Below are 17078 nucleotides of genomic sequence, written 5' to 3' on the forward strand. Positions count from 1 at the left end.
CCTGCACCCAGCACACTATTGCCAGAGTAACAATATTAGGCCCAGAGTAACACTTTTAGTCTTTAGCTTTAATCACATTGCTCCCTTGCTGACAAATCATCCATGCCTTCAGATTGCCTGCAGAATGAAGCCCTGACTCCAAACCTTTCAAGGCCCTTCACTCTTCAGGCTGTCTTCTGGGCTTGTTCACCTTCACACATTGCCCAAATGGGCAGCCCCACAGCTCCTGAGCCTGCTCGCCATACTTTTACCTGCTTATTACTCTAACCTGTTCCTTCCTCCTAAAGTACCATTCTTTCCATTCCAATAACTCCATCCCACTTCTTCCTCCATTCTCTGCTCAGGGAAATTTGACCATCTTTAAGGCGCAGTCTGAATTCTGTCTCTACTGTGAGGCACACCTCTAGCAAGAAGTGGTTTTCTTTCTTCCTTTGTTACTTTTTGTAATAAAAAGAGTAGCTTTTTGTTACTCTACTATCTTTGTTATCTGTTCCTTAATATTACACAGTTTAACCATTTTTGGAACACATTATTATAGCTCTTTTATTAGACCTCTTAATTTCTTTGTATACCTCTTAGTATATAAGTGTTGAAGAAATAGAATTTGAGAGAATATGGAAAGATGCCATAACTGTCATTTGAGGATTTGAAATACTTATAGGATAGGGTTAAGGAAGAAAAACTAGTTAATAGTTGTGGAAAGATAGGATGATGCAGTAGGAACTGCAGTTAGCCATAGAAGCCATAATGTGAGAAGGTTATAGAGCTGGGTTGCACAGAGTTCGCCTGTTCAATCCTTATTTCCATGAAATTGTAAAGCTATTAGAATATTCGTGTTTACTGTTGATCTATTGTAGCTCTGGAGCAGAATTTTGAAGGCCAAGTTTGTCCTCCCAAAATTCAACTTACAGACTTTTCAGAATATTATTTTAAATTAGTGATATATCTATATTAGCTGATTTCCCAGGACTACATAGTATCTGACATATATTTAAATTGAGTTGAAATATTACTTTAGATTTGCTACACCTCTTGTTTGTCCACCAAGCTACCCCCATATTTCTCATTGACTGCCACAAAAGCTTTCTAACCGGTCTCCTCATATCCACTTTGTCGTCCCCCCCCACCGCAAACACACACCTAAGTCATTTTTCCACAATGATGATAGAAGCTTTTCTTTTTTCTTTCTTTTTTTGTATTTTTAAAAAAAATATCTGATTACATGACCAGATGCTTAAGTTACTGTGGTGGCTTCACATTGCTCTTTGGATAAAGAGCTAACATCCAGTCATGGCCTGTTTGACCTGTGTGGTCTGGTCTCTGTCTGCCTCTAGCCTCATTTTGTACAGTGTACTCAGCCTTGCATGTGCTCATTCTTGTGCTGTGGAGACACTCCCCTTACCTATTCTCTTCCCACACCCCTCACCTATTCTCTTCCCACACCCCTCTTTTACATCTTCCTTTGGGTGTCAACTCGGTCATCATTTCCTAAGGAAGCCTCTGACTTTCCTTGCTAGGCTAGTTCCCAGTTGTAAGCTCTCACAGCATCATCTCTCTTTTTCCTTTGTGGTATTTATTACTATTGTAATTTTACATTTATCTGTCATTCTTTCATTATTACCAGTCTCTTCCACTAGGTTGTAAGTTTCACAAGCTCTGTGCCTGGTCTTGCTCACCATGACATCTATGCCAAGCACAGTGCCTGGTGTATGGAAGGTTTTCGGTCTGCATTAGTTGAATGAATGATAAAGGTTTTTTGGGGTTTTTTTAAAATATATATTAGTGAAAGGAAAACAATTCTGTAGAATTTTAGTGATAAAGATTACAAGATACTAAATATTGCTTTCGTTTATGACACTTTGATGGTGTTAACGAATTCTCCCAATTTTTATACTTATTATACATATTGTAGAGTATTAGATAATTTTTTTAAAGCAATTTTTTTTTTTAACTTTGGGTTTATTTATTTATTTATTTATTTATTTATTTATTTATTTATTTATTTATTTATTTATGGCTGTGTTGGGTCTTCGTTTCTGCGCGAGGGCTTTCTCTAGTTGCGGAAAGCAGGGGCCGCTCTTCATCGCGGTGCGCGGGCCTCTCACTGTCGCAGCCTCTCTTGTTGCGGAGCACAGGCTCCAGACGCGCAGGCTCAGTAATTGTGGCTCACAGGCCCAGTTGCTCCATGGCATGTGGGATCTTCCCAGACCAGGGCTCGAACCCGTGTCCCCTGCATTGGCAGGCAGATTCTCAACCACTGTGCCACCAGGGAAGCTCTAGATAATTAAATGTAGTAAAGTGAGATAGTAAAGAATCACAGAGTAAGAGAAAAACCCAGATGTTGAATAGTCCAGGCTTCCCTCTAATGTGTTGTATCAGAGGCTGTGCAGCTTCTTAAACATCTTTATTCTCAAGGGACTCAGCATCAACAGAGACTCCTCTGTTTTTTAATTTCTTCATGTCGAGCCAAAATTCACCAGCTATATTTTCTGTCTATTAGTGTCAGTCTCTACTAAAGTAATACTTACCAGGTCTATCGCCTATCCTTATGATACCCTTTCAGATGAGCAGACAGTCATCATGTACTCCTCTAGCTTTAATTCTCCCAACCCTGCCCTTCACACACTGTGTTCCTGCCCTATTGATTCTGGAGATAGCTGTGTCCTCTTTCTCCTCCAAACTTTCACACATATTGTCTCCTCTCTAGAACACTCATTTTTCACTTCCCCTCCTTGCTTCAGCTCCCCTGACTACTTCGTCTCATCCTTTAGGTCTCAGGGAGGTCCCTTTCACCACTCCTTCACCCCTGCTTAGGTTAGTTGCCCTTTCTCTGTGCCGATGTTAGTTGCCCTTGTTCATCTCCTAAAGTAGCTCATGCCACATTTTATTATTATTTTAAATCCAGACTGTATTATCCACAAGAAGGGAGACCACAGCTCACCATTGCTCACCATCATGTCCTCCACTCTCTGTTTAGCACTGTACCTGACATGTAGTAAGCATTTACTACATTTTTGACTGCATAAATTTGAGAACACCAACTTTACTGTTCTCCAAGCTGGCATTCATTTATTTTTTTTTTTTGGTCAGCCAAGCATGTGGCAGTATATGATTTCACCATCTTCTGGATATGCTTCAGCTTGTCAGTATTTCTCCTTAAGAGAGGCACTCAGAATAAATCATAGTGTTCCAGGTGAAGTATGACCTGGACTATATGAAACATTAACTCTGCAAGTTTAGAATCCTAGGGATTCTAAAGTTAGAAAAGTTTAGATTTCTTTTCTAAAAAAAAAAGATTCTAACGTTAGAAAAGGAAACAGTATTTATAGGAAATTATATATGCTGGTAGTGGGTAAGACTTTGAGAGATAGAAGGAGAAACAGTAAAAGAAAAAGAAAATATAAGCGTTGAGAATAAATAGATGGCAAAAAAGTAATAAGGAGAGGGACTTCCCTGGTGGCACAGTGGTTAAGAATCCGCCTGCCAATGCAGGGGACACGGGTTCGAGCCCTGGTCTGGGAAGATCCCACATGCCGCGAAACAGCTAAGCCTGTGCATCACAACTACTGAGCCTGCGTGCCACCACTACTGAAGCCCGCGTGCCTAGAACTCGTGCTCCGCAACAAGAGAAGCCACCGCAGTGAGAAGCCCGCACACCACAACAAAGAGTAGCCCCCGCTCGCCACAACTAGAGAGAAAGCCTGTGCACAGCAACGAAGATGCAATGCAGCCTAAATTAATTAATTAATTTTTTTAAAAAAGTAATAAGGAGAGAGATGTAGTTTTCTGATCACCCTATCACCTTCCATGTGCTTCCACAGTGGTTTATGCTTCACTCATGTTGTCTGTTCCATACAATGACTACAGAAAGTAGATGTTGTTAATCTCATTTTACAGAAGAGGTGATAGTCTGAGTCATACAGCTAATAAACGGCAGAAGGATTTTTCAAACCTGGTTCTAAAGAGGTCACTATTCTACTGACTTAGCAAATAGTTGGTACATGAGGTGAAGCAGATGGAGAATCACTATAGCATAATGGGTAAGCATGTATATAGACTCTAGGGCCAGGTGTCCTGGGTTCAAATCCTGGCTCTATCAAGGCTCTAACGCCTACTGTCTGTGGTACCTTGGACAAGTTGCTTGATCTCTCTGTGTGCCTGAAGATGTCTTATTTTGAAACTATTGAAAGAGCAAGAAGGGACCCTTTTAAAAATTTATTTGGAGGCATGAAGGGTGAAAATTTTCTTAAGTAATGGACTGACTCATTAATTTTGGCTATGTTAACTTACTTTAAATGAATTCATTGTTCAGAATTCACCCAAGGAAGTCTTAATAATTCAGTAAAGTATTAAAATACAAAATTTTACTGTTTTTAGAAACAGAGTCACAGATTTGGAAAGCAAACTTATGGTTACCAAGGGGGAAAGGTGGGGGAGGGATAAATTGGGAGATTGGGGTTGACATATATACATGCTACTATATATAAAATACATAACTAATAAGAACCTACTGTATAGCACAGGGAAGTCTACTCAATACTCTGTAATGACCTATATGGGAATAGAACCTAAAAAAAAGTGGATATATGTATACATATAACTGGTTCACTTTGCTGTACAGCAGAAACTAACACAGCATTGTAAATCAACTATACTCCAATACAAATTAATAAAAAAATTTTTACTGTTTTCACCACATTCAAGAATTATATTTATTTATTATTTATGTATACTTTAGTATAACCTATTTGATTAATGCTCATGAACATTGTTCTAAATATTAATTTATTATAATATGTTACCCATAGTCTTCTGTCTTTTTTTCTTTTTTTAATGATGCCATTTAGTTCTTGTATGACAACCATTTGCGATACTTAAACAAACATGTAATCTTAGAAAGTATTCCTGACCTTAGTTGTAGTAAAAATTATAAAAATTCAATCCTCATAGCAAAAAAAATTACATTCTATGTTAAAGACTAACATTGTCTAGAATGATTATTCTTTGCATAAAAAATAAGAAATGGCAAGATATTTGCCCATGGCATTCATTTCCATTTTACTTCTCAAATAAATTTTCTACTTGTGAAGACAGAAACCATTTTTTATCACTTCCCCTTACCAGCATCATCGCCACATAATACCACTTCATCCAAGCCATACAATTTGTATTTCACCTGCTGGCAACTACCACAGAACAGTTTAAAACTATGGGTTCCTCTCATTATCAGAGCAAATGGTTAAGATTGCATGGTAGGGTATAGACAGTGGGAAAACCCAGAAAGAGGAGGAAGCCAAATCATTAGGCCTCACAATTTTGAGATTGTCACTTTCAAAACCAGCCATGGGTTTCTCTAGTTGTTTCCTGAACTTGTTGCTTCCTCCTGTTAACTCTTTCTTCCACCAATCCTATTTCTTTTCAACAAGTCCCATTGTCTGATTTTGGAAGCATGGGTATGTATTTGCAGCAATTCTCTGATTTGATCTGACTGATTTTGTGAGGGTGTGTTAATCCTCTTCTTTCTTTACTTGTTGGCAGGGGCCTTGTACACGACAGCCAGAATAACCTCCAGTTGAGGGGCTTGGTGGTGCTACTTATTTCTAAGGCAGCTGGACCCAGCAGTGTGAATGCTTCATGTCAGAGCTATGACATGGTCAGTGGTATCTATTCATGGTAAGAAGAAATTTTGACATTGCTCTCTAAAGCGTGTTTTCTTACAGTGATCTGTAGAAATCACTGTTTAGTTTTTTGTCATTCTCTGATTCAAAGATAGATTAAAACATTTTGTAAAGTTAAAACATGGATTTTTATTATTCTTAACAAATCTGATAGGCTTAGCTGCTTTGTATGTAACTCTGGTAAATTTTGTGTCTAATACTTTCATTTCTGCCTTGAGCATTTAAACTTTCCTATTGAACACTACCCTCCTGCCCCATCACGGTATCATTGTTTTTCTGTAGAGAACTCTATGTCATTTAGTCCAGGATTCATGATTTTTAAACCTACTCAATATGATAACTTAGTTGTATATATAATGATGCAACTACCATTTTAGGAGATGTCTACTTCAGTGCTATATCATTTATTTTATTTTGCTTATTTTTATGGTGAAGAGGTTTTTATTAAAGTGACTGGAATAAGAAACTTTTACATCTCAGACATTTAGATTAAAAAATAAATTTATGAGTACGTATCAGTCATTTTTGCTGCATATAAAACAAACTTTAAATTTTCAGTTTTGCTTTTTTAAATGACTGCATGTTTTTTAGTAATAATATATCAGATCTTAGCAGTATACTTGGCACTGTGTTAAAAGCCTGTATGGAAGTAATAGTCTGCAAGTGGACTTGGGCACCTGAAATTAAAACCACCCGGAAACACGGGTGACAGGAAAATTTTCCTCACAAAAAGAAGTATTTCTAGAAACTTTGGCTTACGGTTAATATATCTTTTATTGATTTACTTTAAAAACAAATCCAATCCACATCTTAGATTTTTTTAAAATTCCTGGTAATCTTACCCATAAATGTTTTTTTTCTTCTGTAATATTTAAAGATGACTAGCTTGCCTGCTATGAAGTCCAGTGACCTTCTTCATTAACAAGCAAGCAAAAATTATCACTGTTGGGGTTACAAATGGCCTCTCCTCTAGCCAGGGTAGTTTTGCAGAGCTTTTACCATTGATCCACGTAAGTGTCTTCACTAGGAGAAATATCTTGGGATCATTTTCAGTTCCTGTTCACTCTGAGATAATTTATATTTATTTAGTGCTTTGTAGGTTACTGATCATTTTAATGACAGTTATCCCATTTGATCCTTACAACAATTCCATAGGTAAGAATTGTCGTTATACTTATTTTACTCTTGAGAAAACTGAGTTTCAGAAACCTTGAGATGTTTTTCAAGGTGACATGACTAGCAAATGAGGAAAAGTTCAGGCTCTAACTATAGTTCTCTTTCTTCCAAATCTCATGTTTTGCTGGGTTTTTTTTCTTCTTAATTTTATTCGGCTTTTCTAGTCTGATTCAAAAAATTTATTTCACTTGTAGATTAGACTAGCCATTAAATTAGTATACCAAAAAAGGTCTTCCCTTAAGTATGTCTAGGAAAACTTATGAACGGACAGTAACTTGGCAAATCTTCAATACATCTATCTACATCCTTCCCCAACCTGTTTGAATTGGAGCTCAAAATTTTACCCTATAAATTTTGTAGAAAAGCTGTTGGCTGAGTTCAGTTGAAATAATTAGAGAAAATACATAAACATCTACAGTGAATACCAATAACCTGTTAGTCCCTGGAAAGGAATTAGACCTCACATCACCTTGTAACCATGTATCTCTGTTTCCTGTTTGGAACTCCATTGATTTTTCAGTCTCCGACTTTAACCCTTTTATTGGTCAGTCATCTGCTCTTTTTTTAAATTGATTTATTTATTCTTGGCTGAGTTGGGTCTTCGTTGCTGTGCGTGGGTTTTCTCTAGTTGCAGCGAGCGGGGGCTACTCTTCGTTGCGGTGCACGGGCTTCTCATTGTGGTGGCTTGTCTTTGTTGTGGGGCACAGGCTCTAGGTGCGCGGGCTTCAGTTGTTGTGGGATGCGGGCTCAGTAGTTGTGGCGCACGGGCTTAGTTGCTCCGCGGCATGTGGGATCTTCCCGGACCGGGGCTCGAACCCATGTTCCCTGCATTGGAAGGTGGATTCTTAACCACTGTACCACCAGGGAAGTCCATGGTCAGTCATCTGCTCTTGTATTTGGGTAGCCATACACACCTCTAATGAATACCAGCCATGGTTTACTATCACTAATCCTAAAATAACACTTGGAAGTATTTGACACATGATAGGTGTTCAGTAAATATTTATTGCATAAATGAATCGTCTCCATTTTATAGAAAAAGAAACTAATGCTGAGATTAAGGCTTGTCTAAAATCCTCTAGGTAGAAAGTGATGGAGTTGGAATTTAAATCTAAAGTGTATTTCTTTCTACTATGCAGATGTTGTTATCTTTATTGTATGTACACAGTGCACTATGTTGTGACCTCATGTTTCCAATTTCTTATTTAGCCTCTAAGAAATAGCTGCATCGCCTTCTGATCCTTTACAGAAACATAATGCATTTCGTAGATGGTCATTGTAATATGAGCAATTGTAAAAGAACTCTGCAAAAGAGTAGGTGGTACATTATGAATATAAAATTTTTCCAAATGGCATAAATGGGTTTCATACCCAAGTGTATAGAATCCACGGTTACATTTAGGGAATAATCCTGGTTTGTGGTTCCAGGCTGTTTTTCTGTAATCAAACTTTATCTAGTAAGTCATTGGTGATGCTTGGGTGTTCTACACGCTGGTTAATGTGAAAATGTAATTTGGCATACTACTACGAGAAACCGTTCGTTTGTTTCTCTATCCCTGAAGTCATTTGTTTGGCTCCTGCTAGCTTAATTGTTCAAGTGTAACTTTTGCTGGAGGCTTGTATCTATAATGCCACAGTGAATTATTTAACATTTGAGGGAAGTACTGATTTGGGAGCTTTTAAATTCACCTCTAAACTACTGGGATTTACATTGTTGGTGTTTTTCTCTCATAAACTTGACTTTGATGTCAGTTAATGAAACCTGAGTAAATTACCTAAGGGAACAAAAGTGAGCTAGGTGACCTCTTTTGTTTGGCCTAAGGATATAACTGCTGGGTATATCTTGTGGATGTGTCTCGTGAACTTATCACATAATGGCCAAGAGAGGCAGAATTTAGGCTAAAATGTAATAACTACATTTTGAAAAACAGGTGAGTCACATTTATAAAAATGCACTGTAAACATCTGCCATAACCTTTTTCAAGCAAGACCATGGACTTTAGGTTTATTCCACCAACCCTGACTTTAAAAATTGGTTACAAAGGTGATCAGGCAATAAAAAGTATTACTAAATTTACAAGCATCCCTAGCCACAACTGAGAAAATGTTTATAACTTATTCTTTTTTTTTTTTTTTTTTAATTTATGGCTGTGTTGGGTCTTCGTTTCTGTGCGAGGGCTTTCTCTAGTTGCGGCAAGTGGGGGCCACTCTTCATCGCGGTGCGCGGGCCTCTCATTATCGCGGCCTCTCTTGTTGCGGAGCACAGGCTCCAGATGCGCAGGCTCAGTACTTGTGGCTCACTGGCCTAGTTGCTCCGCGGCATGTGGGATCTTCCCAGACCAGGGCTGGAACCCGTGTCCCCTGCATTGGCAGGCAGATTCTCAACCACTGCTCCACCAGGGAAGCCCATAACTTATTCTTAATGATAGGATGTTTATATTTTGTGTACAAAAGATAGATAATGTAATATATAATACATAACATAACAAAGTATAGACTTCTCTAGTGTTACATGATTATTACATTTAAAGAAGCGCAGGTGAATTTTGTGACTAATGGTTCAATTTTCTCAGTTGGTTTAGGAAGACCTGACTCAAATATTTCTCATCTAACTAGCAATTATAAACAGACCACAGATTTTCACTCTACCCTCATTCCCTGAAATTTCCTACCACCTCTTGTTAACTGTATTAGAAGCGATTAAAACAAGTTTGCCAAGCACATTTTCTTTTCTTCCTGAGTATTCAGCTAGACTACATTTCCCAGCCTTCCTTTGCAGTTGGCTGGGCCGTATGAATGAGATCTAGCCAATAAAATATAAGCATAAATGAAATTTACAATTTCCTGACCATAAAAATCTTACATTTGCCGTATACCTTAAGCAGGTGATTTTGGAAGTGACCAATTCAAGATGAAAGGTACCTGCACCCCTTGGAGGAGAGCCACCTGTCCATCAGGAATATCCATGTTGACTTGATGTGTGAGAGGAAAAATCTGTTTGTTCAACCACTTAAACTTTAGGGTTTATCTGTTAATAACAGTGACACCTTAATTAATATTTTGCTGTTTCTGTCACCCAGTTATCCCAGTGAATTTGGGAATCCTTGGTTACTCCCACTCTTTTATCTTCTGTGTCTAATAAACCACCAACTCACAAGTTTCTCCAGGTCTCTTTTTCTTTCAGTTAACTTTCCACTCTCCCGTTACAGGTCTTTGTTACTTCATGTTTATTTATTTATTTTATTTTTAAAAACTTATTTATTTATCTATTTATTTTGTTTTTGGCTGCGTTGGGTCTTCATTGCTGCGCGTGGGCTTTCTCTAGTTGCAGAGAGCTGGGGCTACTCTTCATTGCAGTGTGCGGGCTTCTCATTGCTGTGGCTTCTCCTGTTGTGGAGCACAGGCTCTAGGTGCGCAGGCTTCAGTAGTTGTGGTGCATGGGCTTATTTGCTCCGCGGCATGTGGGATCTTCCTGGACCAGGGCTCGAACCCATGTCCCCTGCATTGGCAGGCAGATTCTTAACCACTGCACCACCAGGGAAGCCCTATTTCACGTTTAGATTTTAGCAATAGTTGTCTGTTGGGTCTCTGTGTCTCTAGATGTTCCTCCTTCAATTTTTTCCTATTGGGTCTTGTTAAATTGAACACCCTCCTTTGATCACTCATTAAACAAACTCTTATTAAGCAATTACTGTGTGGTGTTCCAGGCACTATGCTTAGTGCAGGAGATACAAGCTGAATACTGTATAGTATTTACCCTCCGTGACCTTATTAGCATCAAGCCAGGGAACATACAAGTTTACAAACAATTGTAATATGATGCTATAGATACTGTAAGTAAAGTATAAACAGAATTCTTTGTAGCAATTAAATATGTTGGGAGAGGAAAGGAGAAAATTTCAGAGAAAGAGACCATTTGAACTTTACAAAATAGGGAATTTATAAGTGGGTTTTGAAGGTAACTAGGAGGTTGTCAGTTGGAAGAAAGCAGGTAGTCAAGGGGTTTGGTAAAAGGTGGTTGCGTTCTAGGCAAAGGAAGTAAGGAACAGACTGACCAAAGACATGTGGTCTGGTACATAGTACATAGCAGGGCCCACAGGGTGCTGACACGGTAGTGGGCACTCAGTACATAATTGTTATATGAATGTATGAATTTACATAATAGAGACCAGGTTCATGTATATAGATGTTATGGATTGAATTGTGTCCCCACCAAAATTCATATGTTGAAGTCCTAACCCCTCGTTCCTCACAATGTGGCCTTATTTGGAGATAGGGTCTTTATTGATATAATCAAGTTAAAATGGGGTTATTAGAATGGACCCTAATTTAGTGTCCTTATTTTAAAAAAGGGGAAATTTGGACACAAACATGCATATACCAGCAGCACACCCTGTGAACATGAAAATGGTTTTTTTTTCAAGCCAAGGAGAGGGACCTAGAACAAGTCCTTCCCTCATAGTGCTGGCAAACTAATATATTACAGAATACTGATGAGGAGATGGTGTAGAAAAGAAAGGTTGAAGTTGAATTGTGAAGGGCCTAAGGAATTAGAGCTATATCCTGGAGAAACAGTGGGGAGCCATCCAAGAGGCAGCAGAATAGACTGGAAACAGACTATATCACCTATTAGCTGTGCCTCAGATTTCAGCTCTCACATTTCAGAGAATGGTTTTAAGAATTAAATGAGTGAATAGAGTAATGCATAGCATAGTAAGCATTCTCTAAGTGTTTATTCTTTTTTTTTTTTTAATTTATTTATTTATGGCTGTGTTGGGTCTTCATTTCTGTGCGAGGGCTTTCTTCTAGTTGTGGCAAGCGGGGGCCAGTCTTCATCGCGGTGCGCGGGCCTCTCACTATCGCGGCCTCTCTTGTTGCGGAGCACAGGCTCCAGACGCACAGGCTCAGTAATTGTGGCTCACGGGCCCAGTTGCTCCGCGGCATGTGGGATCTTCCCAGACCAGGGCTCAAACCCGTGTCCCCTGCATTGGCAGGCAGATTCTCAACCACTGCGCCACCAGGGAAGCCCCTAAGTGTTTATTCTTATTCATAGCTATTATAAAGGTCTTTAAGCAAAGGAGTCACATTAATATATCTGTACTATAGAATGTAATTAGTTGAGAAGATAACCCAGAGAGTTGAGGTCCAAGAGGTAGAGAGAACCAGCCAAGGAATTATTGAAGTAGTCTAGGTGATTGCTGAGAGGGAAAACAGAGACCTGGAGAGGTTAAGGAGTCTTTACCTAAAACAACAGGTTAGCAGTTGGCCAAGCCAGACTCAGACACAGACTCATTAGGTCCTTTGATCTCATGCCGTTTTCTACCAACATTTCCCAATTTGTGCTTCATTAGGGATGAAGGTTTTACTAGGTCATCAGTGGGACAAAAGGTCCTGTGGTCAGATAAACTTGGGCATGCCAAAAGATTGCTTCATTTCAGAAATCTGAAGAATTGTTAGGTACATGTGGCATGCATGCATCACGAATCTTTAAGAAGAGATACTGTTTCCCAGTTATTTTACTATAAAACCCTGTAACCCTTTTAATCTTTGCCAATCTGAGAGGGGGAAACTATGATATTTTTTTTTGACTGTCAGCAGTACATCTTGTAGAATGCTGCAAAACAGTTTGGTAAACGCTATTTTGTATTAGGGTACCTAACTTTGAACCCTAATGGGGACTCTGTGAGGCAGAAATAACAGAGTCACCAACCAGAAAACTGAGACTCAAAAAGATGAAGTAACTTTCTGAGATCCTACATTAAGTGATCAAGTAGGGGAAGAAGTATATCATGTTGGTTATAAATTGCCTTAGTTTAAATCTATCACTTATTTGCTATGTGACCCCAGACAAGTTAGGTCACCTCTCTGTACCTCATAGGTTTGTTGAGTGGATTAAAGAAGATAATATGAATAAAACACTTAGAACAGTGCCTTGTGTGTAGACTGTGCTTAACAAGTGTTGTCTATTATTGTTATTCCAGATCCCTGTCATGCTGCTTTATGTCCTTTATCGGATTTCTCACATGCTGCCACCTTCTTCTTGCCCACCGTTTTCTGTCTCTGTTTGCTAGAGATAAGTTGTGATAAGTAGAACATGCAAGAATGAAAAAGTATTAAATGAGTCAGGGGTAAAGTGATTGTTATTTTCGCCTTTTAGATGGTCTGTTGGCCGGGGTACATGTGGGTACTGGTGAATTTTAAAGCATGCCAAGTCTATTTGTAAAGCAAGTACTTTTATCTTACTACTTATTTGGCTTCTGAGTGGCAGGTGAGCTGATGAATAGGAATAAAATTATGGACTGATCTTTTTCTGTATTTATTTGTAGTGCTGATAAAAGAAGACTGTGTGCTCTATGTGCCATTAAACATAGTTCAGATGATGTGTTTTCTTCATACTAGCCCAGCATTCAGCATGTTCCTAGCACATGGATGACAGTCAGTGACTATTTGGTTACAGCTGAATAATAATATCTATTATTATTGTTATTATTATTTAATCTTGAAGCAAGGAAGACCTTTCTAAAATGTTTCAACACTGTGGACCTATAAACAAAAAGATTAACACATTTGACTTCATTAAAAAAGAATTCTTCAATGGAAAAAAATTCCCATAAAGTCCAAAGATAAGTGCCAAAATTATAAAAATATTTGCAGCATACATGACAAGGGTCCGAGTTTTAATAAACAAACCAGTTGAAGATCTTATGAATCAGGAAGAACATAGTACAACACAGACATGGACAAAAGACATGAACAGGCTGTTCAGTGAAGAAAACTCATAGATGGTTAGTAAGCAAAAGGGGGAAAAGGCTGGACCTCATCATACAGGGCAAATTTTTAAAAAATCATAGTTTCCCCCTGTCAGATTGGCAAAGATGAAAAGGTTTGATACTCAGCATTTCTTTGTGAGGAAGAGGCACTTGAATGTTTTGTTAGTGGGGATGTTAATAGGTATAGTTGCTTAGAGAACAATTTGGTAATAGCAGTAAATTTTATTTTAATCCAGCTACCCTTTGATTTAGCAAAATTGTGTACTGATGTATTAGCATAAGTGCTCAAAGATGTATGTATAAGAATGCTCTTTGCAGTATACTTTGCAAGAACAACAGCAACAAAGGAAACAACCGAAGTGTCCACCAAGAGGGCACACGTTGTTATTGATGCAGGGGAGTATCAAAGGATCGTTTAAAAGAATTAAGGAGATCGGTATATGCTGATCTGGAAAGAGCTCAAGGAACATGTAAGAAAAGCAAGACTGAGAAACGTATTATAGTTTGATCCTTTTTGGGCTTGACTGGGTGGGCAGTGGATTTTTATTTGCATGAAAAATATCTCAAAGGAGACACAAAGAGCTGTTAATAGTGGTCACCTCTGGGGAGCGGCAGCTGTGGAGGGAAACGGGATGAAAGACTTTGTTCATTCTTTGTCCTCTTCAGTGGGCTGAATTATTTTTAATTTATACATGTTTATTTATGTACTTCTTAAAAATTAGTAAAAATTTTTGTTGAGTGTTGGTAGTTAGCTTAGAAATTCTATCCTACTATTAAAATGAGGGCCTTAGAGGCCCTGAGCTGACTTAAACTTTTATCTCTTGCCCTCTTTGACATGGTCAGATATCCTATGAAAATGCATAAACTCTAGATGTTTTATAAATAAAGAAAGCAGGAGTGAAGCAAAATGCTACCTTTTGATTAACTTTCTTAGGTTTACCATCCATGTTAAAATGGACACTATCAATTTCTTGGTAACTGTGCTAATTCTAACTCAGTGTATCATTCAATTGATTAAGATTAAATTAATGGCTAAGGTTAAACATGCAAAGGTGATTGTTGGGCTTAAAGGACTAATCAGAAAAAAGGCATTATAAATATAACTAAGTTAATCTAGAAAACATCTTATAATCAGATTACTGACCTTAACATTACTTTCTCCTTTAAGTGAAAATTGGTCAGGCTTGGCGTGCTGTTAGAGGAAGTGGTGGTGGAATACTTGGAGGCCTATATAATTTACAAAGACAAGTGGAGAATATAAAGCTGTGAAAGAGGCAAGTCTTTTTTTTTTTTTTAATAGATCTTTAAATTTAGGGAATTGGACTAGGTCTTAGCTGCAAATATTATGGTTCATAATTTATCATTTTTAATGTGGTACTAATTAGCTTCTGATGACTTCTAATTATAGTAACAATAGGCTGTTACTATCAATCCTCACCTTCACACTGCATATTAGAATTTGTCTGGCACTTAAAAATGCCAAACAGAATTAACAAACCATATTTCTCTTGGTGATTGACCAAATCAGAAAACACCATAAGAAATGACACTTAGGTAGGAACGTGTTGATTATATTATTGATTTAGGGCTCAGTTTTATTAATGTGAAATAATTAATATTGAAATAGATAGCATCTTAAAAGTTATGGTTTTTTTTTTTTTTTTAAGATAGCATGTGTAGGGGACTTCCCTAGTGGTCCAGTGGTAAAGAATCCGCCTTCCAATGCAGGGGACGCGGGTTCGATCCCTGGTCCCACATGCCGCGGAGCAACTAAGCCTGCGCACCACAACTACTGAGCTTGCGCACCTCATTGAGAGAGCCCGCGTGCTGCAAACTACAGAGCCCACACGCTCTGGAGCCCGCACGCCACAACTAGAGAGAGAAAACTCGCACGCCACAACTAGAGAGAAGCCCAAGAGCTGCAATGAAGAGCCCATGCACTACAGTGAAAGAAAAGAACCCGCATGCCTCATCAAAGATCCCACGTGCTGCAACTAAGACCCAATGCAGCCAAAAGAAAAAAAGATGGCATGTGTAAATGCATAGGAAAAAGTCTGGAAGAAACTTCACCCACCTGATGATAACTATGGTTGGAGGAAGTGGGGAGGGGGAATGGTTTGGAAACAGGTATAGGGGATAGTCAAAGGGAACTTTATTTGTAATATTTCTTTTTTTAAATAAAGAAAATCCAATTAAAATAAACTTGAAAATTAAAAGAAAGTTATATTTCATACTTATAAAGCAATAACAACCTATTTAAGAAATGTATCTTTTTGTCCTACAAGAACCTTGAAAATGAGGAATTGACAGTGATTTAAAATGATTATGCTGGGCTTCCCTGGTGACGCAGTGGTTAAGAATCTGCCTGCCAATGCAGGGGACACGGGTTCAAGCCCTGGTCTGGGAAGATCCCACATGCCGCAGAGCAACTAAGCCTGTGAGCCACAACTACTGAGCCTGCGTTCTAGAGCCCACGAGCCACAACTACTGAAGCCCGCGTACCTAGAGCCCATGCTCTGCAACAAGAGAAGCCACTGCAATGAGAAGCCCGCGCACCGTGACGAAGAGTCGCCCCCACTCCTTGCAACTAGAGAAAGCCCGCGCGCAGCAACAAAGACCCAACGCAGCCAAAAATTAATTAATTAATTAATTTTTTTAAAAAGAGGCAACACGAAGACTTTAAAAAAATAAAATGATTATGCTGAATAATTGAATTCAGAGTAGGCTTTTGAAGATAATTTCCTAAAGATATCTCAGCTCCTTTTCAGAGAGATCTCAGGAGATGAAAGCATGTGCAGTTTGATTACATATTCCTATTGATTGTGTTCCATTTACAACAAGAAAAATAAACTCCAGGTACAAATCTAGCAATATTACTAATTCATTACAACCAATACTTATTTTCTTCATTAACTTTTTATTGTTATTTTTCAACCTACACAGCATGCACAAATGCAGCAATTATATGTTGAGTAAGAAAGGGGAAGACTCTTTATGTTCCATGTAGTGTACCTCAGAAGTCTTTACTTCACCAGAGCTGTTGGAAAAACACAAAATAGGAACAGCCTCTTAAAAAACAAGTATAATTCACCACAGAAAGTAGGTGGGCTCAGTTACTAATCTACTCAGCTGAGAGTTAATCATATATAAATATCTTGGTACAGATTAGCCTGCTTGACTATATCACAACAAAAAACAAGCTGCATAAATTGTTTTGTCAATAGTGAAAAAGTTTAAATCTTTTCCTTAAAGAAGGGCTATATGTTGACTAGTAAGAAGCCACAGTCAAAGGCACTGTCCAGTGTCTAATTCTAAATTTTAAACTGTGCTTAATTCTTGACATTTACTGTAGTAAAATGTTAGTTCTATTAGAAGAATTGCAGTCATTTAAAATGTTTAATGACAGAGTTTGCTTAATAGCTTCATGACTTACTGTTATCCTTTGAACCCAAAC

General features: G+C 38.2%; 1 protein-coding gene across 5 annotated transcripts in view; it reads left to right on the forward strand.

Annotated features, from left to right (window-relative positions):
* PDSS2 (decaprenyl diphosphate synthase subunit 2) overlaps nucleotides 1-17078 on the forward strand; it is a 262864-nt gene that overhangs the window by 95484 nt on the left and 150302 nt on the right. For 4 of the 5 annotated variants that reach the window (XM_036871832.1, XM_036871833.1, XM_036871831.1 and 1 more), the window contains exon 2: nucleotides 5539-5673. The exons of the other annotated variant lie outside the window; for it this stretch is intronic. In XM_036871832.1, the coding sequence (XP_036727727.1) occupies nucleotides 5539-5673 (135 nt within the window). The remainder of the gene's footprint in view (nucleotides 1-5538; nucleotides 5674-17078) is intronic. 5 annotated transcript variants of the gene reach the window in all.

The sequence above is a fragment of the Balaenoptera musculus genome, chromosome 12 (genome assembly GCF_009873245.2).
Source record: "Balaenoptera musculus isolate JJ_BM4_2016_0621 chromosome 12, mBalMus1.pri.v3, whole genome shotgun sequence".
NCBI classification, from domain to species: domain Eukaryota; kingdom Metazoa; phylum Chordata; class Mammalia; order Artiodactyla; family Balaenopteridae; genus Balaenoptera; species Balaenoptera musculus.